The following is a 25,926-nucleotide window of genomic DNA, read 5'->3' as shown; positions in this document are numbered from 1 at the left end:
ACATTTAAAGTAACTAAAACAGCCATTTGAGTGTAGTCTAGGGGCGTACAAAAGAAACCCCATTGCACTGCATTGTAAGATGCATTGTGCAATGATAAAAGGTTACCAAAAAAATAGATAACTTGTATGAAGAAAAGGGAGACCTAGTTTACCAGTACTGACAGCGTAAGGACTGGTCAGCTTCCTGATAATTAAGAAAAGTACAGTGAAGTGAAACTGAAGGCTTCACATCACTGAAAGTCAGGAAGGAGTTCAAAAACAAAAGCAAAAGGTTTGGGGTACATAGAAATGGATGGAAAGTTGCAACAAAAAAACACCTTTCCTAACAGCTAGAGAGTGAAAGTGGCACTGTTGTGTGAGCGTATGTGGAGGAGGGCGCAGTAGTGTGAAGGGAGTAGTATTAAGGATGGGGAAGAGTAACATTAAAGGGTGGAGCCAATGAGGTGTGTGAGAAATTGGAAGGAGGAGCGAGGATAAGTGGGTAGAGTAGAGTAGAGTTGAGGAGAGAGAGAGAGAGGAAGAGGGAGAGGTGAGAGTGAGCATGGTAGAGAAAGGCTCAAATCCAACAGGATAGCTGTAAAGCACAATTCCCCATTGGAACACTAACCTATGGATAGGATACGGACATCCAGGTTAGATCTGCCGTTAGTTATTCAACCCAAAAAAGCAGACATTCGACAGTAGTGGTCCACCTACTCTATTAACTGGGGTAGGGAGGAGGCACTTTAAAAAGACGAGAGGGACGACCCGAGGGGACTCTTGAGATTCAGAGTGATTCTTGTGCCACCATGCCCAAGTCTAATACATCATGCTAAACTTCTTTGTTCTTAAAATGGGGTTGCATGCCTTTCCTTCATATAGTGTTAGAGCAGGGGAAGAGGACCTAGATGCGCCACATACCATCTCTGGGGTTGGCAGGACTTAGGTGTCTGTCCTGACCCAGTGGGTCCTGCTCTCTGTGATTCCCATCTGCAAGCACAGGACCTAGTCACAGGGTGCAATGGGGAGTCTGACCGTGACCCACAACAGAATTGGTTCACGACTCATCTGTGATAACTTTCCATACCTCCACCAATAGGCTGGGATGGTAGCTCATGGCCAGTGTGCTCGCTTTGGGAATAGGATATCGCGGTCAAATCCTTGGTCTACGGCTTAGAAGCTGTAGAAGTCTGACCTAAATCGCTATTTAAATAGCCAATAATAACAAAGTTAGTCAACCACCCATACCCGCAGGCGACTAGAGATTAACAGGTGACTGCAAGTCAGACTATAGGCTTAGGGTCTCGGGGGCATGGGGGGGCGGGGAGGGAGGTTGCAGGGATTCAGTCTTTTCTACCCTGTAACAAAGAGGGCTTGTCCTAACAAACTCTTCAGTCCCAGGCTTATGCTTGGGAGCCTGAAATGGTCATCCTCGGCTTCCATTGTGCAGCAAAATGGACAGTTTCAAGAGGGGGCTTGGAATTCACCACCAATGTCTTAGTCATTCCTCACCAGTTAATTCATCAGTTGTGGACTGGGATAGCTTTTCTCCATCAAATTGAGGTCCATTAACATTTCCTGATGTGCCACAGGAACTTCATAATGAGCATCCAAGTCTGCCACCTGATTACTGATCCAAGACACACCTCCTGATTACTAATCCAAGGCAAGTACCCCAGCAGACGGTGTACCTACGTTTAACTCCCTATTCAAGGCCATCCATAGCAGCTTACCTCGATTCAGTCCTGATTGGAATAGTCACTTGTCAGTAGGTAAATCATTTTACTCTTTAATATCCTTCAACATCTGATGGTAACATAAGTATCATATCAGTTTGCCTTACAGAGATGGAGTCTATTTAAATATTTCAAAGACATCCATGAGGTTTTCATCTTTTCCAGACAGTGAAAAAGATACCAACTGCTACTTTATATTATAATTGGTTTTCTGGAGCTTGTGGATCTGCTTAATTCACATGCTCTGCATAGTCCGACATCTAGCGCAAGTTGCGAAGTAGAATATTTGTTTTTGAAATTCAAACAGACGTCGACCGGGTGTGTTAGTAATACTATCCCTAGTGTGATGTGTACTGTGCCCATGGTCCTTCACGCGTTGAGGTCCCTCAGATTGTTTTTTTCCACCATCGAAGTCGGTCGCAATGCAGAGTTCTCTTCAAGGCTGATGCCTTTGATTAACTAAAGTTGTACTTGTAGACGTTTTTCCTTTCCTTGTTCGCCTAGCCGCACGACTGCTACAACCACTTGGCGACGCCTGATGAACACCAGCATCGTCAACGACTGATCGCCGACCAGACGCGGCCTTTACGGTCCTCTTCGGGCTTCGCCCCATTACAGGAGGTAGAAGAGGGGGGAGGTTCTTTATACTGACCTCTTTTAGAGAATGTTTATTCCAGCAACCCCTTTCTTCTATTTTCGCCCATCTGTCCTTTTAAAATATAATGGACAAAACCCCATTTAAATGTTGCCCCTCCTGCCACCGTAAATTCCCGAGACCTTCGCTCATCCGCCTCCAACTCCCTCAGGGTCAGTGGCATCTCCAAGCAACAAGTTGGTGGTAGATCTCTTTCCTCAGCTAGGGCCTCCCTCTGGAACAGCCTCCCTGCCTCCCTGAAATTTGAGGAGAATCCTCTCTGGTTCCGGAAACACCTCAAAACCTTTCTCTTTGCTTCTTCTTTTTCTCCTCCTCTTCCCCTGCTAACCACCTGGCTGAAACTGTACTGGTTACTTGGCCAGCCTCTGATCTCTGGCCCAGGTCACCTCCCCTGCCAGTCGCACACCTACACTGCCGTCCTGGCAAACATTGCCTTGGGAATTGTCTTCAGTAGCCCTACAGTCCCACTACCAGCACTTGATACCTGATGCCTGTACTTACCCTTGCACTTGCCACCGGCTGGCCTCACCTTAGTATTGTTATTTATTCGATTATCCCATGTACTGTCCCCTCCCCTTTCCCACCTGCACTTTCCCATCAACTCGCACTAACTGAATGACACCTGGCCTAGTAGGATCGCTGTCTGTCTTCCCTCTGTTCCCCCTCCCTTGCCTCGTCGCGCCTTGAAACACTTGTGTATAGGCGCGTTATAAATGCCAAATCATATCATATATCAAGGACATGCACCGAGTGTGCAATCACTGTCTCCCGAGGGATCTCACTGAAAAGCTTTGTAAATCCTGTCCGCTTTGGCAGTTCTCAAAAACTGAAAGCGAAGGCCGTTTGGACACTCCTATAAAAAGGCCCCGCTTTTGCGAGCCGAAGAACAGGCAGCGAATAGGCATTTCGGCGTCCCCAACGAAAACACCGAAAATGCAAGCAACAATTAAAAAACAAGTCAGCGCTTCAATACTAAAGGCAAGGTCACTTAAAAAATAGTTTAGATGCTCTTAACCCCAAAGGACAACCAGACAATTTTCTACCCCATAGACTCCTTCTCTGGGGCTATGCGCCATAAAGATACCACTCCCTGCCAGCCCACTGTCATGATCTCTGCTTCCAAAAGGTCAGGGCTTTCCCAACTCCATTGGAAGCAGATTCATAACCCAGGTTCCGAGTGCCAACCAGTCCCAATTGGGACCTTTTGGACCCAGTCCTTGCGCCAGTGGCACCAGGCTCATAAATATGCCCAGTCCCAGCGCTGGAAGCGCCGGGCTCATAATGCTTGGGTGTACTTACCTGCAGAGGACCATTCTGCTTACTTGCCTGCCAGTTGAGCCTCTGATCCTCTTCTGTTTGGAACTACTTTTCCTGTTGGGTGGGGCAGGAGCCACTCCCTAGGTTCAGAACACTGGAACTCTTCTGGAAAGCAGGAACTCTTTTCTTACCTAGGCGTGGCTGTGGAAGGAGACACCTAAGCACTACAGGAGGCTATTTAAACCACACCCGATGGATGAATCTTGCTTTGCATTATTCTGAATCCTCTGCAGCAGAACGCTCATCGTGTCTTCTGCATCTGATCCTGGGCCTAAGGAAAAAGGCTTACCATCCTGAATCCAGTCTTCAGCAACACCTATAAAGACAAGAAAGAACAGGTTAGCATTACGGTCTTCAGTGACAGCTCTTCACTTACCTGGGCCATCGGCTGTCACCAACGCCTCGCGCTGCATTCTGAAAGACAAAGGCTTACCTACTCTTCGTGCGCTCCGGAGGTCTTCACACTGCATTCCGGCATCTGAAAGACAAAAGCTTACCAACTCTTCGCACGCTCCGGAGGCCTTCGGCGCTGCATCCCGCATCTGAAAGACAAAACAAGGTGCGTTTAAAGACATTGGGGAACTTTAATACTCACGTGCCATTACTCCTTTCCACATCTAACCCAGTGGGTATTCCAGCACCCTGCAGCCGCCCCGAACTTGTACCTGCAAAATAAAAAGACAGTTAGAGCGCATCGTGAAGCAGGCAACAAGCGCTTACTTACGTGCTTCCAGGCGCTTCTATTCATCACACGGGCTCCATCTTCAACTCACTTCAGCCCGTCATCCACCATCGCCGGAACCCTGCAAAACAAGAGACATCATTACTAAAGACTTTAAAGACATTAGAATTACTCGAAACTTACCGTTCGTGCAGTAAACGACGGACAGCAGTCCTCTGAAGTCAAGAGGCCTGCTCCCCTTATCCAGTGAAGAAACTGGTTACAGCACCCTGCCCCGAGGCAGATGGAGAGCACGGCGTTCACTTACCTAAGACATCTTACCCTTCGAGTCAAACATACAGTGCACAGAGGTCCAGCCCAAAGAGCCAGCCGTGTGTTACACATCACCTTTGAAGATACGGTATACGCCCAGTCAAGACCGGCGCCTCTACGGGAATCAGGTGAGCGTTACAGAATGCAAAGCCTACCACAAAACTCCTGTCCAGGCGCTATGGAAACCTCGGATACTGACCAACTAGCCCAGTTACTTGGGGAACTAAGGGCAGAAGTGCATGCAGCCCGTCAGGAAACGAACGCTCTAAGAAGGGAACTGATTATTTCCAAGGAGCGAACAGATGATCTCGCTAGACAATTGCTACAGTCACAAGCCGGACAGACCCCGTTACCCGCATCTGGGGGAAATCTTCCTTCTACATCCTCTATGAATCCAGTGCAGATCAACCTACCTGGGAATGTACCTCTGGCTCCGCCCGAACGATTCTCTGGTGACCCAAAGAGGTTTGCAGTATTTATCAATCAGTGCCGGTTGCATTTCTTATGCCGGCCAGCAGCCTTTCCAACTGATCAAGCTAAAGTAGCTTTCGTGCTTTCGTACCTTAGTGGCAATGCGGCAGACTGGTCGATCCCTCTAGTAAATCAAGATGATCCGGTCCTCCATGATTTTCAAGCTTTTCAGCTCAGTATGGAAAAACTGTTCGCAAGACATTCACAGGGGCAGGCCTTGGACAATGAGCTTCTTTCGTTGCGACAAGGTAATCAAGACCTTTTGGCTTATATTGCGTCTTTCAACAGACTGATAGTGGAAACTCAATGGCCTGAGGACAAAAGGATTACGCTGTTTTATAGAGGTCTACGTGGAGAGCTCAAAGATGTCTTAGCCCAAGTAGTGAATCCCCCACAAGATTGTTCGGACTATATAGACTTAGTCGTTCAAATAGATCACAGACTGCAGAACAGGAAGGCCGATCGTTCCAAGTTTGATGCTCGAGTATTTTCCAAACCGCCAACTCCTTCCAAAGGAGTAGACTCCGGGGAACCCATGCAAATAGGGGGTCTGAAAGGTCCTCTAACACAAAAGGAGCGGGAAAGGAGAAAACAGTTGCAATTATGCCTCTATTGCGGAAACTCAGGGCACTTTCTTCGAGACTGTCCGGTGAAACCTGCTAAGAAGGCAGTAGGAGCTGCAGTTACCAAAGTTACAAACTCTGAGCAGGGAAACGACCTCGCCCGACAAGAATAGAGGTCCTCTTGCCGAGCGTGAAAACCAGTTCCGTGACCTCGCATTTCGTGATACCTATGGTCCTCATTAGCCCTGATAATCCGGATCGAGTACATGCAATTGAAGCTTACGTCGACAGCGGTGCCATCGGCAATTATGTGGATCATGAAATGGTTTTGAGGATGAATCTAACTTTGTCCCAAGGCTGTAAAGGACGTCATTACTACGGTGGATGGTACGGAGATAGCCTCCGGGCCAGTAACGCATACCACTCAAGAAGTGACGCTAATAAGTCAAGATGGACACCATGAGAAGATCGTGTTCGATGTGATCAAGGCCCCTCAGTTTCAGATTATTCTAGGAATACCTTGGTTAGAGAAACACAATCCTCTGATCGATTGGCGAGCAAGAACGGTCCAGTTTCCAGAATGTGTCTCTACTTGTCACCCTCCACCTGGTGTTGCACTGGCAGCAATTTCTTCAGAGACTCCCCAGTTACCTCCCGAATACCTAGAATACCAAGATGTTTTCCGGAAGGATCAGGCTAACTCTCTACCTCCTCTTAGGTCTTATGACTGCCAGATAGACCTGATACCTGGATCTACTCCTCCTTGTAGTAGAATTTATGCCCTCACCGAGCCCGAGAACCTTCACCTTCGACAATACCTGGATCAATACCTGGCAAATGGGTTTATTCGTCCTTCCAAGTCCCCTGCTTCTTCAGCTTTGTTCTTCATTCCAAAAAAGGAAGGAGACCTTAGAACTTGTATAGATTATCGCTCCCTGAACCAGATCACCGTTAAGAATAGATATCCGTTACCTTTGATCCCTGAACTCCTGGACCAAGTCAGAAAAGCATGCATATATACAAAGCTGGATCTTAGAGGAGCTTACCACTTGGTACGAGTAAAAGAGGGCGATGAATGGAAGACTGCCTTCCGCACCAAGTATGGGCTATTTGAATATCAGGTCATGCCCTTCGGACTTTGCAATGCCCCGGCCGCCTTTCAATATTTTATGAACGATGTCCTCAGAGAGCTCATAGATGTGTGTTGTTGTTTACATTGACGACATCCTCGTTTATTCTTCATCGGAATCTGAACATCGGAAACACATGAAAATGGTCCTCGAAAGATTGCGTCAACACAAACTTTTCGCTAAGTTGGAAAAATGTGTTTTCAACGTGACTGAAGTTGAATTCTTGGGATTCATATTATCACCTGGCGGAGTGCGTATGGATTCAAAGAAGGTCGATGCAGTTCTCAAATGGCCATCACCATCCTCCGTAAAAGGTGTGCAAAGCATGTTAGGCTTCGCTAACTTTTACCGCAGGTTTATCCCCGAATTCTCTCGAATAGTCCAGCCCATCACTGCCTTGTTAAAGAAAAACAAACGTTTTGAATGGTCTACCGAGGCGGAACAAGCTTTCCAGGATTTGAAGACTAAATTTATCTCTGCACCAATCTTAAAACACCCTCGCCCCGAACTCCCCTACATCGTGGAAACAGATGCTTCAAGCCTTGCCATGGGGGCAGTTCTATCACAAAAGGACCCGGTAACCAATCAGTTGCATCCCATGGCATTTTGGTCCCGCAAATTCTCGCCTCCTGAAATCAATTACACGATTACTGACAAGGAACTTCTGGCTATCAAGTCTGCCTTTAAGGCTTGGCGGCATTATCTGCTGGGGGCCCGACACACGGTTACTGTGATTACGGATCACCGAAACCTGCAATATTTGAAAACCGCAAAAGCCCAATCCTCTAGACAACTCCGTTGGGCATTATTCTTTGCCGAGTTTGACTTCATAATTACCTATCGACCTGGTACAAAAAACGGTAAAGCTGATGCCCTTTCTCGGATGGGAGTGGAAGAACACTTGATCAACCCTAAACCTGTACCAATCATTCCCAAACAAAGAATTCTGCGTGTAATCGCCACACAATCCATAGAGGAAGTTAAGGATAAAGCCAGGCAACTTGTAACTCCACCAGACATACAGAATTGGCATCTGCAAGGAAAGGACTTTGCAGTAAAGGACAACTTATTGTATTTCCAAGAACGATTATACCTACCCAGCACAGATTTACAGAAAGAAGTAGTCTCTTGTTATCACGATTCTTTAATGGAAGGACATCCCGGTATAGCCAAGACCTCAGAAAAGATCAAGCGCTACTTCTGGTGGCCGTCTTGGAAAAAAGATATCAGAGACTTTAATGTCCTGTGGAGTATGCGCCCAAAACAAGAGTCAAAAGGAAAGACCAGCAGGCCTCTTACGCCCTATTGACATCCCACCTCGCCCTTGGCATACGCTTTCTATGGACTTCATCACTGATCTACCTCCATGCTCCGGATACAATACGATTCTAGTAATCGTGGACTTATTCTCCAAGATGGCGCATTTCATTCCGCTCAAAGGCTTGCCAACAGCAGCAACTCTGGCCCGAGAATTTCTCGAAAACATCGTCCGACTGCACGGTTTTCCTTCCGTTCTAATTTCGGATCGAGGTAGTCAATTTATTTCTCATTTTTGGCGAAGTTGCTGTCGGTCGGCTCAAATTGATGTGAGACTATCGACCAGTCACCACCCTCAGACCGACGGACAAACCGAGAGGACCTATCAAACTCTGGAACAGTATTTACGCTGCATGCTGCAACAAACTGAAAAAACTTGGAAAGACATCCTTTGGATAGCCGAATATGCCTACAATAACTCTGTCCATTCGGGAACTGGGAAAACCCCGTTTTTTCTTTTGTACGGCAGTCACCCTCGAACCTCGGAGTTGGATCCCCTCCAAGATCTTGAAACACCAGCAGTAGACTACCTGCATTCTACAATCACCCAAGCCTTTAAGGAAGCTGTTTCTCACCTTCAAAGGGCTAAAGAACAATACAAGAAAGGAGCAGATCAACATCGGAAGGAAGCCCCTCAATATCGAGTAGGGGATCAAGTCTGTTTATCCACCAAATATCTACCTCTAAAAGGGCCACGCACATTCAACCCAAGATACCTTGGTCCCTATTCCATCACTACCATAGTAAACCCAGTAGCGGTCAAGTTGGACTTGCCCCCGCACATGAAGATACATCCGGTCTTCCACGTCTCTCTATTAAAACCCGTGCAACCTCAAATCCGACTAACTAAATCTCCAAAACCTATCTTAGTTGATGGGGAACTCGAGTTTGAAGTCAAAAGCATTCTGGACTCCAAGATCTCCAAATCTAAACTATTTTACCTAATTGACTGGAAAGGCTACGGCCCCCAAGAAAGATCCTGGGAACCTGCTGAATATGTCCACGCTCCTCGCCTAATCAAAAGATTTCACCGAACATTTCCTGACAAGCCAAAACCCCCGGAGAAGCCCGGTTTGGGAGGGGCCTTGAGGGGGGGGTACTGTCATGATCTCTGCTTCCAAAAGGTCAGGGTTTTCCCAACTCCCTTGGAAGCAGATTCATAACCCAGGTTCCGAGTGCCAACCAGTCCCAATTGGGACCTTTTGGACCCAGTCCTGGCGCCAGTGGCACCAGGCTCATAAATATGCCCAGTCCCAGCGCTGGAAGCGCCAGGCTCATAATGCTTGGGTGGACTTACCTGCAGCAGACCATGCTGCTTACTTGCCTGCCAGTTGAGCCTCTGATCCTCTTCTGTTTGGAACTACTTTTCCTGTTGGGTGGGGCAGGAGCCACTCCCTAGGTTCAGAACACTGGAACTCTTCTGGAAAGCAGGAACTCTTTTCTTACCTAGGCGTAGCTGTGGAAGGAGACACCTAAGCACTACAGGAGGCTATTTAAATCACACCCGATGGATGAATCTTGCTTTGCATTATTCTGAATCCTCTGCAGCAGAACGCTCATCGTGTCTTCTGCATCTGATCCTGGGCCTAAGGAAAAAGGCTTACCATCCTGAATCCAGTCTTCAGCAACGCCTATAAAGACAAGAAAGAACAGGTTAGCATTACGGTCTTCAGTGACAGCTCTTCACTTACCTGGGCCATCAGCTGTCACCAACGCCTCGCGCTGCATTCTGAAAGACAAAGGCTTACCTACTCTTCGTGAGCTCCTGAGGTCTTCACACTGCATTCCGGCATCTGAAAGACAAAACTTACCAACTCTTCGCACGCTCCGGAGGCCTTCGGCGCTGCATCCCGCATCTGAAAGACAAAACAAGGTGCGTTTAAAGACATTGGGGAACTTTAATACTCACGTGCCATTACTCCTTTCCACATCTAACCCAGTGGGTATTCCGGCACCCTGCAGCCGCTCCGAACTTGTACCTGCAAAATAAAAAGACAGTTGGAGCGCATCGTGAAGCAGGCAACAAGCGCTTACTTACGTGCTTCCAGGCGCTTCTATTCATCACACGGGCTCCATCTTCAACTCACTTCAGCCCGTCATCCACCATCGCCGGAACCCTGCAAAACAAGAGACATCATTACTAAAGACTTTAAAGACATTAGAATTACTCGAAACTTACCGTTCGTGCAGTAAACGACGGACAGCAGTCCTCTGAAGTCAAGAGGCCTGCTCCCCTTATCCAGTGAAGAAACTGGTTACAGCACCCTGCCCCGAGGCAGATGGAGAGCACGGCGTTCACTTACCTAAGACATCTTACCCTTCGAGTCAAACATACAGTGCACAGAGGTCCAGCCCAAAGAGCCAGCCGTGTGTTACACATCACCTTTGAAGATACGGTATACGCCCAGTCAAGACCGGCGCCTCTACGGGAATCAGGTGAGCGTTACACCCACGCCTGTTAAGATGTCACTGCCTCCCAGACCACTGTCATTTCGGGCTTCCCACCATCATGCCATTTTACTCCAGAACAATGTAATACAATCTTAGGCAGAATGTCCTGTATCGTGGACTTTGACACCCCGACCAACTGACAGCTCTTAAGGATGCCTCACAGCCAGGGGCATCAGCATAGCCACCCCCTTGCCAAAAGGTCTTTCCCTGAGCCACAGCCGAGCACCTCTGCTCTAGGCACTCCAGCCTCAGCATCCCAAAACACCTATCCATACCAAGACCCCTCTCGGCATTCATATCTTGACGATCAAGCATACCCAGGGTCTCAGGGGGACCTCTAGGACCAAGACCAGTATTAAGACTATGATGGTGACATAGTACAGTCGCCAGACCATCAGGACCAGCCGGTAGTAGACTCGCCGGCTGACAACCAACTCCAGTACAACAAACTGCTACTGAAGGCGGCTCAACATTTCAATTCGACACTCGGGAGACACAGGTCGACAAGGACTTCAAGGAAGATATCCTGGGGGACAAGAAGTTCGCCACCCAGTTTATACCTCTCCTGCAGTCAGTCCACAGAAGTATCCAACCATCCCTATTAATGCCTAATCTTACGAGAGTGGTCAACCCAAGGATAGAGAAGCTATTTAGACCCGTGCCCACTGACCCCATATATTTTAGGGGCCAGCTTATACCACATTCCCTAGTGATCACTACCACTAGAAAAAGGGCAGGCACTCCCCTGGCGTTGGCAGAAGCCCCGCCAGACAAGGAGAGCAAGGAGATATAGGTTTGGGGGAAAATGGCCCCTCCTCTCCCGCATAACAGACCAGGATTGCTAACAGTACTACAGTGTTAGCTAGTTACGGCTGCCACAAATGGGATGAGCTGGAACAAATGAAAACCGTCCCAGAACCACTAAAAGCTCAATTGCTTAAGACTGTCACAGAGGGCAAACAAATCTCTAGCTGCATCCTGAAGAACATTCTTGATGCAGCGGATAACGGACGCATAATAGCGAACGCTCATGAAGCGGCATGCCTGGCTTAGGCAGTCAGCGTTTAAGCTAGAGACTCAAGCAACCCTCTTAAACATGCCAATAGAGCCAAATGTATTATTTAGGAAGGCCGTAGAGGATGCCCTCAAGAGTGCCAAGGACGAGTGTGACACTCTTAAATAACTTGGGCAGTTAAATAACAGACCTTATTCCCAACGGGGTTCCCCAAACTCTAAGATTTCGGGGCCAGGGTGCGCAACGCTCCTTTGCCTACTCTCAGGCAGGACCGTCCTCGTCCTGGGGCCAGTCACAAGGCCAAGGTTCCTCGTCCAACTTTCAAAGAGGGTATAAAGGAGGCAGAGGTAGAGGCAAAAACTTGCGTGGAATGGCTCAGCCCCTCCCAAACAATGACAACCATTTCAGGTCCCCTCCCGTGCCACTGCAGTAGGAGGCCGAATCACTCAATTCTCCCACGCATGGGAGGGGATAGATTGGGACAAGTGGGTGTTGTCCACCATGGCACGTGGCTACTGTGTCGAGCTGGTACAAAGACCGTCCACCGTTCTCCCCCCGAGAGACAGAAGATGACAAACCATACTGCTGGGGGAAATGAAGGCACGACTTGACAAGAGCGCCATAGAGATTGTCCCAGCAAACGATGTAAACGAGTATTTATTCAACATACTTCCTTGTACCAAATAAAGACTTTACCATGCACCCAGTACTAGACCTGCGCCCTGCAAACAACTGTCAAACCACAAAGGTTTTGCTTGACCACACTCCAGGAGGTGATTCCGCTCCTAAAACGGGAAGACTACATGGCGACATTGGACATGAAAGATGCATAATTTCATATTTCAATGCACCTTGCGCACACAAAATACCTGCATTTCAGGATGGCAGGAGTACATTACCAGTTCAAAGTACTCCCATTCGGCATTGCCTCAGCTCCAAGAGTATTCACCAAGGTGCTCGCAGTAGTATAGGCACAGAAGTGCAGAAAGTCCATCCCAGTATACCCTTATCTAGTTGGAAAACATTCACTAAAAGGAGGCAATCCATATCACACAAAAATATACTACAGTACTTCACACTATCAGGTTCTGAGCCATTTAAACTACTTTGAAGAAGCAAAATGGCATTCAGAGCATTTGAAGTAGGAGCAAAAAGGCATAAGTTAATAAAACGAATAATAGTTATTCTTAAACAGTGCAAATAGTTTGAGTTCACCAGAGGAGTTGTTCCAATGCAATAGGTAGGCCAAAGTCAATGGGCTAGAGTCTTGTATACGTAAAAACGGTTCTGGTAGGTAAACGGGAAAAGTCTTTGCCACGGTTCTCAGAAATAGTTCATAGAAGAAAGATTCATATGTCGGGTCACAAGCTGACTAGGCCTGCAAGTTGCCAATGTTTCACACACTTTCGCAGTGAGAGTTAAGTTTTCTCGGTCGGGTTTTCACAGTAGCTTAGATTGAAGAAAAAGATGCAGGTGAGGACGTCTGTTCCTGGAAGTTCCTGCAGATCTCGCTGTTACTGAGCCTCAGTCGTGGGGACAGGAAGGGAGGACGTCGCCCTTGAAGGGCTTCTCTGTCGAGATGAACTTGGGGATTCGGACCTGCAGCCGGGCTTCAATGGGCAAACCAACGATCCAGGAGTTGTAGCAGCCGTCCTCCTCAGCTTGTCTTCGGCTCTTTCGTTCTACTGGTCGACTCTGCCTTCCAAGCCAAGAGACTGGCCTTTCAAACAGTTTTCCCCCATTCATTCCAGCCTACCTGACGCTCGCCCAGCAGGGTGGCTGTCCTTGCCGGACAGTCAGCCTCCTAGGAGACCCAGATACACTCTGGCGTGATTGGCTGGCTAAGCACAGGGAGTTTCGGGCACCTCCCTCACTTCCTGCCCACCCCAGACACTCAGGCGCCAGAGGCGGTCTTCAGTCCTGAAGCCCGCCAAAGGCATAGGAACAAAGGGTCTAAACGTAGTTTGGCGCGTAGAGACAAACTGTAGAAGGACCTTTCCAAAACGAAATGGTGAAAAAAGACCGGGATCCATTTAAACAAAGGAGGCTCAGACGCCATCTTGAAAAACAGGGTGTTCGCGGTCAGGAAAAATCATGGTAGTTTGTTTTAAAACCACTGCCACCAGCGATTACGAGAGGAAAGGGTAGCATTGGACTGCTACATGAGTTTCTAGACACAGGGGATACTAGGTAACCCCTCCAGCACTCCATTGTAAGATAGGGTGTGCTGGGTCTAGGAATTTAAAGATTAGTAAAGTCAATTTAACTTTACTTTCTCTGGGAAACAGTAGTTTATCCCAGGGAAGGTATTTAAACCTTGGGACAGCCTGGAAAGGCTTCCCTGTGCCACTGCACTGAGGCTGCTGTGGGATACACATGAAAAGATGATGCCCATGGAGTTGGTCAGACTCCATAATTCAAAAAGAAACAAACCGAATGAAAAAGTCCAGCAAAAGAGCTGGAGGCCTCTAAGGTAGAGGGGAATGAGCACATTTTGAGAATTCTCCCTAAGAACGGTGGGCGGTCTTGTACTATGTGAACAAAACCCCTAAGGAAAACAGACCAACCCTGTTTCCATAGCGCCTGGCAGAGAAGGTGATCACATATCAAAAAGTGCCATCTCCAGATGGTTAGTCAAATGCATACAACTCTGCTATTCCCTATCCAAAAAAGTTCTACCTTTCACACCTAAAGCACACTCTACCAGGGGTACATGAACTACCTTGGCTTTCATTGCAAACGTCCCTCTGGATTTATAATGTCCTTAACCCAGAGGTTTCTAAGCGCGGCCCCGGGGATTGAACCTGTGTTGCTCTGCGTCTTGCTTCCAAGACGGGTGCGTTGCCCCTGAGCGGTCATGGACCCGTGCAGCTTCTACCACCACCGTTTTTGAGATGGTGAGGTTGCAACTAGGCAACTTTTCCTTTAGATGCAGCCTACATTTTGCTTCCAGTCTATTGGCTGTAGCTACTACTTGGTGTGGTTTGTCTCATCATTTCTTAGCTGCGCCCACTAGATCGTCCGGCACATAGATACATTTTCCCTGACTGACAACTACTAGAGCTTGGAGCTCCAGAAGGAGGTTCCTGGGCCTGCATCAACACTGTAATTTCCTGTGGCAACAGAGGTGGAGGCATCGGCTCCGACACTGTATACTGAAAGTATCTGATTTGTCACTATGCTTAAGTATGCTAAACGGAGGGCCCTCCTGTGGCTGAACCCTTGGGCAAACTAGAAAATCAGTGCCTCGCTGTGAATAGCAACTGTCCTCGTGGAGGCAGTATGATGCTTTGGCATCCTGAACAGCATGGAGGATGGTTTCAATGGCAAGTGGTGCATACAATGCATTGCACAGAAGACTGTTTGAATGTATTACTATACAAGCTATCCTCTGCGCAAAGCATGGAGGCAGAAAGGGGATGGTATAGGCTAGGACAGAGGTGGAGGGTGTGTGGCAGAGATTCCGGAGTTGTGCCCTGGATTTGTCAAGCAGGGAGCAGAGAAGGGAGAGGGCAGAGGGCGAAGGAACGGGCAGGGGCCACAGGAGGTTTTCCACCGGAGAGGGATGTGGGGACATTGCAAGGAATCACTTTTGAGAACTCCTGTTGTGCATTAGACCCACACCTGGGGGTACAAAATGAATTCATTTCACTATGATAACATAGGACCAAAACAGTTGCAGATGTGCAGTAACAATATTAGTCTATTCCGAGTGTTGGCCGACTTGAGAGAAACCTGAATCCCTGCATGTTGTGGAATGCTAGTGCCAAAAGGGGGAGCTGCATAACCACGAATCGAGGGTTACGGGGCATCCCTGAAAGTCTCCTTGAAGAGGATAGGTATTTCGGGCTCTGAGGCCTTGAAACTCAACCAAAGGGCACCTTCCACTGATTTGAACTATTAAAGTCAGCTCCCTGAAGGTGTCCGTCCAATTTTTCTTTTATGCGGATTTGCAGGAACCTACAAGGTAGTATGTGGCTTGATGACTTTTATTCCTGTATTCCTCAGGAAGTGTCCCAGCACCTAGTTTACAAGAGTTCAGTCTAGGCACTCGGAAATTGCTCTGGGTGGAGTTCCAGCCAGTAGCCTAGGCCCTTGTGGAGCCACAGTCCTGTGGCTCATAGCATCTAATGTACATAGGATCGACTGATGGTTGTATGTAGACCCTATGAAGCAGATCTCCAACTGGAAGTTAAATTTGCGCCCTCAGCAGGGAATCCTAATGCCTCCACATCATACAGTTCATACAGTTCATGTCACGCAGAAGACCTGGGGCACCCCTTACACTGTGGCCAAATAAGAACGGACCTCTGTGTCTGGGTGACTGTGAAAAGAAATAAGATTTCATATCTTTTTCTGTGACAGTTTCAAAGCACCATCGGTACTGAAGGATTTAAGTCTTCTTCCCACACTCACAGACTTGACCTTATGGGAAAGTGAAATGAATGCATGCACAAAGACCAAATGTGGTGCTGCCCGTGGCACTTAAAAGATGAGGTTTGCGGGTCCGCACTGGAGAAAAGGGTGAGCTTTGCACCGCTGTGCACAGCATGTGGGGGGCAAGGGGGAAAAACGAAAAAGAAAGTGGACCGTAAAGGCCTTGAGCGCTTGTTGGTGGAGAGCTGCAAGATATTTCTTTTCCTGTCCATTGTCTGTTGCAAAGAATAGGACTGAGAGTAGGAGACTGGGGCAAAGACCTGCATGGATGTGTGGTTGCACATGTGCCCCAGCTTCAATGCTTTCCATTGATCCTGCTTTGTCGAAGGCTCTGGCCCATGCCCCTTACCTGGGGAAACATCCCATTAGTAGAGAGGCAAGAGGTCTGGACGTAGAAGTACCTGGGTGGTGTAAGCACTGTGAATGCAGAACTGCCCCTCCCTTAACATTCCTGCATTGTGTGAGAAGATATTCCAGTGGATATAATCTGGGCTGGAAGAACTTCATTCTTGCAGGAACATGTTTGAATTGTATGCTTTTTACTGGGTTGTTTGTTTGTATTTGAACACAAACCTGCTGAGGTTGGGCATTGAATTTAGGACCGGCCATGGTGACTCTGACCTGCAATTGCATTGTGTGGGGAATGAGATGAACTAGCAGTAACATCTGGAGGGCACCAGTTCATGATCAGACCTGCTATTGCTCCCCAGTAACACAGGAGGGGCTACAGTGTTCCATCTGTTGCCACATTGTCTTGCACACTGCTTGTTAAAAATTAAACATTGATGCTTCTTCTCACCCCCTGCAGTATGATTGGGTTGCCCACAGAGGATGACTGGCCTACTGATGTGAATTTGCCACGATGTGCTTTTATGCCACGATCACTTCAACCTGTAGAGAAGTTTGTGCCGGAAATTGACAGCGTTGGATCACAGTTGCTTCTGGTAAGTTATTACTAACGATGTTTGTGTACATCACACTGTACCAGCTACAATATCCAACTCTTAACTTTCATTCTAATAGTGGGCTAAAGCTCAAGGCTGGACAATCTTTGTTCAGCTAGACCACTATCCATGAATATGAGTGCAGAGTACAGGTAATCCCAGTCTGTCGGGGGAATGTAATTGGCAGTCTGCTTCCAATTCACACTGGGTGGCCTAATGGATTCCAGAGTGTTACAAAGAAACTGATGCCTACTAAAGTTCTTAATGTACATTTGGTTCAAGTGCGTTGCCGTAGTGGCGTTTGAGATATATTCTCCTTTCGATGGTATTCTCAAATTGTCTGCAGGCATTGATTCCACATATGTTCAGTTTGGGCTGGCTGTTCTGAGGAACATTTTTGGCTAAGACTTTCATGCATTCCTCTTCCTGTTCTAAGGATTGACATATTTGAATGTTTAGACCTTAATGGAATTTTCGCGCTCTGCAGAGAAAAAAACTATGTTTCCAGTTTAACAAGAAAAATGTATATACTTCAAATGGTAGTTTCAAAATCTTTTGCAGAAATAAAGATGTGCCAGATGTTAGTTCTATATAGTCTTAGCCTTGATTTTAGTCCAAACAGGAAATGGTTGAAATTATAAATTGCAAACACTGTTGCGTCACAGGATTTAAATATGCAAAAAAAAGGCAAATTCGTTTACTATATAGGTACTGTTGCTTCACAGGTTTGGTTTTAGTTCCATTCAATTAATTGCATCCCAGTTCAATGTAGTAGTTAAACACTGTTGCATCACAGAATTCAGTTGGTCTAAAAAAATGCAAGTTCAAATACCCAACACGTGTTTCACCGTCTGGTGTATGGCAGATCTTCAAGGTTTTTTAAAAAAAATTGAATTGAAAGTGGTTCAAAGAAAGAAAATCAGTTGAACTGATGGTATTTGATTTTGTTCTACCATGGTGCCTGGTAAGGATCAAAGACAAAAGAAGGGAAAAATTACTTTATAAAGAAAAAAATAGATATCCAATTTTATACATATCCTGTTTGCGACACTTTTTATTCAAAAATATTTAAACAAATGGGTGGCTGTGTAGGGGTTATTATTTTTAAAGAAAAGGACCGATCTCTAGATATATATATACAAAAAAGCACTTACTGAAGTAGCCCGTTTCAATTGACTGGTGTAGGTGGATCTGGTTATCACATTTTGGAATTAGGAGTAGCTGTTTGTAAGAATGACCCTAAGTGGAAACAATGTACAAATGCGGTGTCGGTGGTAATCGCATGTATAGCTGACATAATTAAGCTCTGAAATGCGAGCACTGTGAGGTACACGATACAGTTAGTACCGCTTTAGCAAAAACTATGGTGTGAGGCTTCTTACCTAGGTATAAAGCATGGGAGTTTCCAATGGTAGCAGTTCGAATTTGATCTCCGGTTCGATTGCCGAGCGTTCGTACTGTGGACACTGCCGGGAATGCCCCGGAAGTGAAAAAAAAGGGGAGAATGAAAGCCATGGCGTTGCGGTCACATGAACGTGACCGCAAGTGTGCAATTGAGAAAATATGTTAATGTGCACGCCATGATTGAATGGGTTTCCATAGACCGAATATGATGAGATGAACCTTATGGATTTAACTCGTGTAGAGAAAAGAGCTCTACTTGATAGGTGTATCTCTTGGTAGATGGAGACTAGTAAGCCCTAAGCAGACACCCAATTTGTATTTCAATTATATGGTATAAGTTTGAATTCATGCAAAAGGAGGTAGACATGGACCGGTCAGGTATGTGACTAATCATACTCGAACACACTTCACCCTGCCAGATAGATCTATGTTAATTCAAAGATATAACAGGAAAACGCACAACCGATACAAAAAGAAATACATTTACAAGCATATTTTTAACTCATTCTTGAACACTGAAAGAATAAATGTATTAATTAAGCAAAACATGGTGTTCTCATTGCAAAAAGTGGTGTAATTTGTGGTCTACATTGAGCCCACTGAAAATTGAGTCCATGGACCAGATCCAGTAGGCTTCTCTTTTTCGAAGACATAGTTCCAAATCGCCTCCCCTTTTTGGAGGTGAAAGTTTTTCGATCCCATAGCATTGGATTTTTGCTAGGTCTGACTCCTGGTGATATTGATGAAAGTGAAATTCTAGAGGGGATGTCATGTCCTTGTTTTTTATTGCTCTCAACTGTTCACCAACTCTGATTTTGTATTTTCTTATTGTACTCCCAATGTAAGGTTTGTTGCATGCGCATATGATGGTGTAAATGACAAAGTTGCTATTGCAATTTATGAATTCTTTGATTTTTCTTTTTTTGCCATTTGGTTGTTCGAATTCTTTTTTAGCGTTGAGCATGTGTGGACAGATCTGGCAGTTGTAAGGATTGGTTGAGTAGTCTTGTAATAGTATGGAGGAAAGTAGACCGAGTGTAGTGACTTTACTCCTAGTCCAGAGTTCCCTTTCCTTCATGCAACTAGTCACATAGTAAGAATTTGTTACAGCCAGTTAACTGCCTAGGTGGGTAAAAAGGCTGGTTGGCCGAGCTCGGTACATGCTTGAGAGGGCATTGGTAGTCATGGCAGAGGTGAAAATGCACTGCTCTGTTGGGATGATTTTACAAATGTTCTCATTAGGGGCTTAGGAAGATCAACCTCTTAGTTCTAGGCATGGTTTCCCTCGCATTGACTATTTACAGTGGTAACTGGCAGAGCAGTCAAGGCTTCACTGTAGAGGGGAGGGTGCAGAGAAGTGGTATTAAATCAGAGTGTAGTTCCAAAAGCACACACCAAAGGAATGGTCACCCAGAATGCTAATGAAAATAGCCTTGATACAAAAGGTTGGGCATACTAGAAATATCTGACGGGCACTCAGAGACAAAGAGTATTAAAAACAGTAAGGGGACCTCTAAAAAAGCAAAACAGTTTAAGCAAACAGTGTTCGAAATTGAGAATCCAGGAGCTAAAACCAGCTCCTGGGTGTTGGGCGTCAGGGGAATCCAAAGCTTCCAGAGATGCTCCTTTAACTTTTTGTCCATTTTGTATGAACCATTGCATTTAAATGTATATTGGATGTGTTCTAATTTGTCTTTATTGACATTCTCAAATACTCCAGGTTAATGCCTCATTTACATTTTTGAAAGGCACCAGTTGGCCCTAGGATGCAAAAGTAGCTCCTGGTAGCTGTTGGTTTCAAGCTAACCAGGCTCTACTATGCCAGAATCGGGAGCTAAATAGCTCCCAGTTCCTCTCAATTTCGAACTCTGGGCAAGTATTCAGTAGTTCTTAGTAGGTAAATAATAATTTTCAATACTTCGGAATAGTTTTAGGGAGCTTCAATATTTACCCGTGCAAAGCAAAGGGACAAAATTAATAGGTGGCTTCTGGTGGTAAATGTCTATGCACGCTGCAGAGAAGGCGATCTTGCCCCCATGTTGACGAGGGACCCCACCGGAGGAGATTCAGCCCAACAATAATCCAACCTATTTTTTTTCTTTTTTGTTGGACCTATTCATTGAATGAAAGTTCTAATCAATGTTTACAACCTGGCTGGTTTTAAGGACTTCCAAGCTTAGGTGTGAGTCTTCGCATTCATCCAAGATGAGACAGACTAGGTCGATTTTGTCTATTGACAATATTGGTTCTTGGGGTTTGCAATACATAGTCAATGGGGAGGAGTTTAGAGACAATAAAACTAGGAAGGCGTTTTTGGTGGATGCCATAAGAAATCATGGCAGAGAGCAATTTAGATGAAATGGGGCATCTAGTTTTGCCTACAGATTGGGCTCAATTACTGGAAGTTTTGACATGGACACTCACTGCATACACTTTTGTCAGTTGCTGTGGGTATTCTTGCATTGATTAGATCTTGGTTAATGATAAGTGGTAGAGAATAATTAACATTCACATTATCAACAGTTTATAAAGTGACCAGGGCCTGTTGAAAATGCTTTAGAAATGGGCTTTTCCACTATTGACTTATTGCGAGGTGTGTTTTTGGCAATACCCAACTATCACACTGAATGATTGGCAGGGATGATGTGTGCTGACTTTGACCCAGACAGTCACAACTGATATGCTGAATGTATTCCGTCTGTCTTTGAAGGCCCCTCCGGGCTATTAGGAGCCTCTACTGAGGGCCTTGTTAAAGCCGGTTATAGGTTATGGGGAAGAAAATCCCCCGGTTGGTTTTTTGGAATGGACTTCTCCTCGATGCAAGAACGTTCAAAAGGGGCATTATAGATCCTATAGCTAGGACTGAACCTCAACCAGGGAAAGTTCAACTGAAAAGGGATCGGATATCACTGTCATACAGCCTGAACGTCTGAAACAGACTTGTGGATATAGCCTCCAACCCATCCAGAGATCGCCAATATCTTGGCAACTTCAACATATAAGGAAGGAGGCTATAAAGGAAAGGAAACCACACCACAAAATCTCTTGCTACTAATCTCAGTGCTACACCTAAAACAAATGGTCGAGATTGTCTCAAAATTGCTGGCCGCACCCTGGATGGCATCTTCTGTAACAAAAATGTAGTCCCCATTTGCTCACCAGCACACTTTTCATGGGGAAACCATCAATGCATACCATTCACAATATTCATGGAAGCGCCCCTCCAACCCAGAACCAACCATATGGCTTGTAACCACGACCAGACCCTGTAAATATGTACAAATATAGGCATTAATAGAAAAACTGAAAGCAAATAAACCAACCTTAACTACAGACAGACCAACAATACCAGATGAGAAACTCCACAACATTCACATCTGGATTATCTCCACCTTGGATTTGCGTCCAAAAGAAACATTTCAAAAGCTTAAGCAACATTGTCAGAGAAAGCAGGAAAATAGTAACAGGAGGTTGACCGAGATGGGGGACCTGCGTATTATAAAGACCTATATGGGACCTTTGTATATGATTCTTGGAGGTTGCGGTGACCGCCTTAGAGTACGGCTATGAAGAAACCAGGAGGCGGAGTGGCATAAAAAGGGCTGTAGGGGCAGGGAGTCAATTGCCCATTGTCCATGTGCCAGCAGTGATCAAGATGTCCGGGGAGCAGGAGTGCCGCAGGAAGATGGACAAAGTAAAAGAAAAAAGGACAAGTCGCCTGTCAGACAGACGGTGAAGAACTCATGCGTTGCTTCGGCAGGAGCGAGGGAAAGTGGGACTTATCGAACATGGAGCTCCATCGTGTACCGATGTTGGGAGGAATGTCGCAGAGGATGAGAGGCAGAGCCGTGCCTCTACGTGACAGTCTGACAGCAGTTCCTGGAATCGGATGCGTCTGGAAAGTGATGTACAGAAGGATGAACGGCGATGCAGACATTGGAAATATGATTTTTTTTTTTGTTTTTTAAAGGGGGACTTACAAAGTAGATTTCTAGGTCTACACTTGTATCTTGCGTCAGTATGTAATAGTTCTAGGCCTGGCGGAAGAGTTGCAACTGGTTTCAGTGTTTAGTTGTTACATGGCAATTTGTGTCTTATGTGGATAATTGCCGATGGTGAGCAGGGTGGCAAGGATTGTTTCAATAGGTATTGTGACCTTATGTTTATGAAAAAGGTAAAATAGTAGATTGGCGTTACAGTAGGTGTGCCTTGCGTGTCGGAGGCAATGAGATCATGAAAGTAATCATTAACCTTCTGAATTGCAGGTTAATAGATTGGAAACTTTGGTGATGTATTAGAAATGCACAAGTTCAGAAACCCTGCGTTGTTGTGTTTAGAGCATAATTAGTGATTGTGCCAAATAGGATTGTAAGTGCTTGGAGTGTTGGGACATTTTTAATATGAATGCCAAATAGGGTGGAAAAATGGAGGTGTTTGAAATTTTAATGTGAAAGTAGAAAGTAATGTTTTGGAGGATTTGCAGGATTTAGAACTAGTAAAATGCAGTACAGACTTTGAGAACTTCAACAAAAGGTTGTAAAATGTGCATGTGAGTGGATATGTTCTTTTGGATGAGCAGTATGGATGATGTGATGTTTGTGGGATGAGTGATAAGTTGTTTGGGAGGTGCAATAATTTCAGGCTATGTCATTTAGGACATATGGCCTCTACTTGTTCTGCGTCGCTGCAGTGGTGTTAGTGCTGTGTCATCGTTAGTGATGGGTCATCTCTATTTCACAGATTTCATAGCAAACCATTGTGAGGCTGGGAGTGGGAGGCAAGAGTATGAATGCATGTCGTGTTTTGCTTGATGCATACATGGGACAAGTGGTTAGGTGTTTGGGAGCTGCCTCCTGTCTGGTGTAGGTGGTTTAGAACATATGGCTTACACTTGTTCTCGCTCGCTACAGTGGTGTTAGTGCTTCCTCTTCTCTATATCACAGATTTTGTAATGTTGTCATTGAGACTCTGAGCTGGATTGTATGAGTGTGAATGTTGCGTGGGTGTCTACAAAAGAAAAGGTGTGTGGTGAATTGCGTAGTGTGAATGAGGTGCATGTTTAAGTTTGGGAGGCAAGTAGTGATGTCCCTTACTGGATGGGTGCATGCAAGCTTGTCTGGAGTGTGTGCAGTCAAGGGAGAATTGGGTAGGGCGAGAATCTTTTTTGGGGTTTATTTTGTTGATACTTTGTTTTTTGCGACTAATATCAAACATGTGTAAGAAGTCTGATACGCCCACCAAACAGATACATACATACAGCCGGCCATGCATTTTACATGGTCCACCTTCATTAAACCAAACCCATATCTTATCCTGCCACTGGATTTGGGTATTGAATAAACGGAACCCAGACATCAGAAGGGCGGCTTTGCAGTGGTAAAGTTCAAATGAAATCAGTGTCCACATCGTGACAGTAAGCAACATCTACTAGCGAGCCCTGTATGCTGGGGGTGATGGCCCTTCCCCAGGGTGAGAATGTTGACGCAGTGCCGAGGTTCCAAACCAGGCAGTTGAAGATAGTCTAATTTTCAAAAATATAAGGGAGCCTGGTCACTCCCTATGGTCCTGGATGGTGGGAGCCAGTTGGTTCCTCCTATGAAACAGGAACCGGTGAGTTAGTGGGAATAAGCTGGAAAAGTGCAAGAGAGCAGTGGTGTGCTGCTGGCAGCCTCAGCCCGGTGGGTCAGTTGGCTGGGCTTTAGGTGTTTTACGGTCTGTAGTCATTGTGTGCTGTTGTGCGAGTCTGTGTGGTTTGTTTTGTTGCAGTGTAGTGAAGTTTGTGCAGATTGTTGTGTTTTAGGCTTGTGGTTGTGTTTGAGTTTGAGAGTTGTATGCAGAGGGGTGAAATTGTTAGTGGATTGGTCAATTGGCATTGCTGTCCTTCCAATTATGTCTAGGTGTGATGCCTGCTATCAGTCACTATTTCATCTGAGTGTGGCATCGGCTAATCCACAATATCCTATCTAGCTGAGAGGCAGGCCAATGATCACTATTACATCTTAGTATGGCACTTGTTAACATTCACAGTTCCATCTAAGTGTGGCTCATGCTAACTTTCACAGTCCTATCTAGATGCGACACAGGCTAAAGTTAAGAATTCCATCTAAGTGTGGCACATGCTAGCATTCACATTTCTAGCTAGATGCAATGCAGGCTAAAGTTAAGGATTCCATCTAAGTGTGGCACATGCTAACATTGTTACATCTGTCTAAATGGGAGGCTGGCTAATATTCACCGTTCTCTCTAGGTGTGGCACTAGTTAACATTGGCAAGTATGTTATGCCAGACAACATTTACAGTCCAGCCATGAATAGATTTAGGTTGGTGGTCCTAAATCTCTCTGGGTGTGCATGGTGTAAGTCTATGGCAGTTACATTATGGAAAGGTAAGGTAGAGTGGTGGGGGCTTTCTGGAGTAGAGTAATTGCTCTACACCCCACCCATGCCACACTTAGTTGGTGTCTGTTCACCGCTGGCTTCATTGGCTTCCCCTGCGGACACCTGTAGACACTTTCTGGATCCACCTGTGTTGGAGCCGCCCTTTGCCTTGGGGCCCTTAGCCGCAGGGTCTGGGAGAGGGCAGGGTGGGACCGGAGGCGGGAGTGCTCACCATGAAGGGGAGACTGGGAGAAGCACACAGCACGTGTGGCCTGGGGGTACTTAATTCAACCAATATTGGGCAAAATGGGGTCACCGGGGGGATGCAGGGCCTGGGGGAACTTCTACAAATTTGGGCAAAGAAAGTGTTCGCGGGGCACAACTCCACTCACCTGCTTCAGCGATGTAAAGGGAAGCATGTGGGGACGAGCGGGACTTTGGACTTGATGCGCTGCGCCGGGAAGCACAGCCAATCAGAGGGCGGGACGGGAGGCGGGAGCGGTCACCAGGAAGGGGAGACTGGGAAAAGCACACAGCAAGTGGGGCCTGGGGGTACTTAATTCAACAAATATTGGGCAAAATGGGGTCACAGGGGACGCAGGGCCTGGGGGCACTTAGTTCTACAAATATTGGGCAAAGGAATGGGTCGTGGGGGCACAGCTCCACTCACCTGCTTCAGCAATGTAAAGGGAAGCAGGTGGGGACAAGCGTGTCATTGGACTTGATGCACTTTTTGTCCATTTTGTCCAACTCAATACACATCATCTTCACCTTAACTGTGCAGTGCTATGCACTAGACTATGGCTTTACATATTGCTAGTTAATTCTTAGTGCAACACATTTACCGCAACACATTTTTCGGGAAGGGGCCCAGTGACAGAATTGCAAATATTGGAGCCCATCTGTCTCCACTAGCGCAAATTCCATTTTGGAATTCCATCCTCCTTCCATTTCTCAAGACTTCCCTTGCAGTGCTTGTGTGAATTCTGGATTAAAGTAAATTGATGATGGGGATGTTGAAAGTCCCTTTGTAGCAGCTACTCTGTCCTATATTTTGGTTATCATAACTTTTGGCTTTTGTGAAGATTTGGTTGAGTGCCTATCCTTTGCAGGCCAGTGTAATTCCTGCCAGTGCA

At 46.1% G+C, this 25,926-nt stretch overlaps 1 protein-coding gene across 3 annotated transcripts in view; it reads left to right on the top strand.

Moving 5' to 3' along the window:
* CDK4 (cyclin dependent kinase 4) overlaps window positions 1-25,926 on the top strand; it is a 735,471-nt gene that overhangs the window by 616,626 nt on the left and 92,919 nt on the right. For all 3 annotated transcript variants that reach the window (XM_069653350.1, XM_069653351.1, XM_069653352.1), the window contains one exon: window positions 16,874-17,009. In XM_069653350.1, coding sequence (XP_069509451.1) covers window positions 16,874-17,009 — 136 coding nt within the window. The remainder of the gene's footprint in view (window positions 1-16,873; window positions 17,010-25,926) is intronic.

Source organism: Ambystoma mexicanum, chromosome 3q (genome assembly GCF_040938575.1).
Source record: "Ambystoma mexicanum isolate Mex_15411 chromosome 3q, UKY_AmexF1_1, whole genome shotgun sequence".
In the NCBI taxonomy this organism is placed as follows: Eukaryota; Metazoa; Chordata; class Amphibia; order Caudata; family Ambystomatidae; genus Ambystoma; species Ambystoma mexicanum.
Note: the sequence above shows the minus strand (reverse complement) of the source record. Positions and strands in the feature narration are given on the sequence as shown.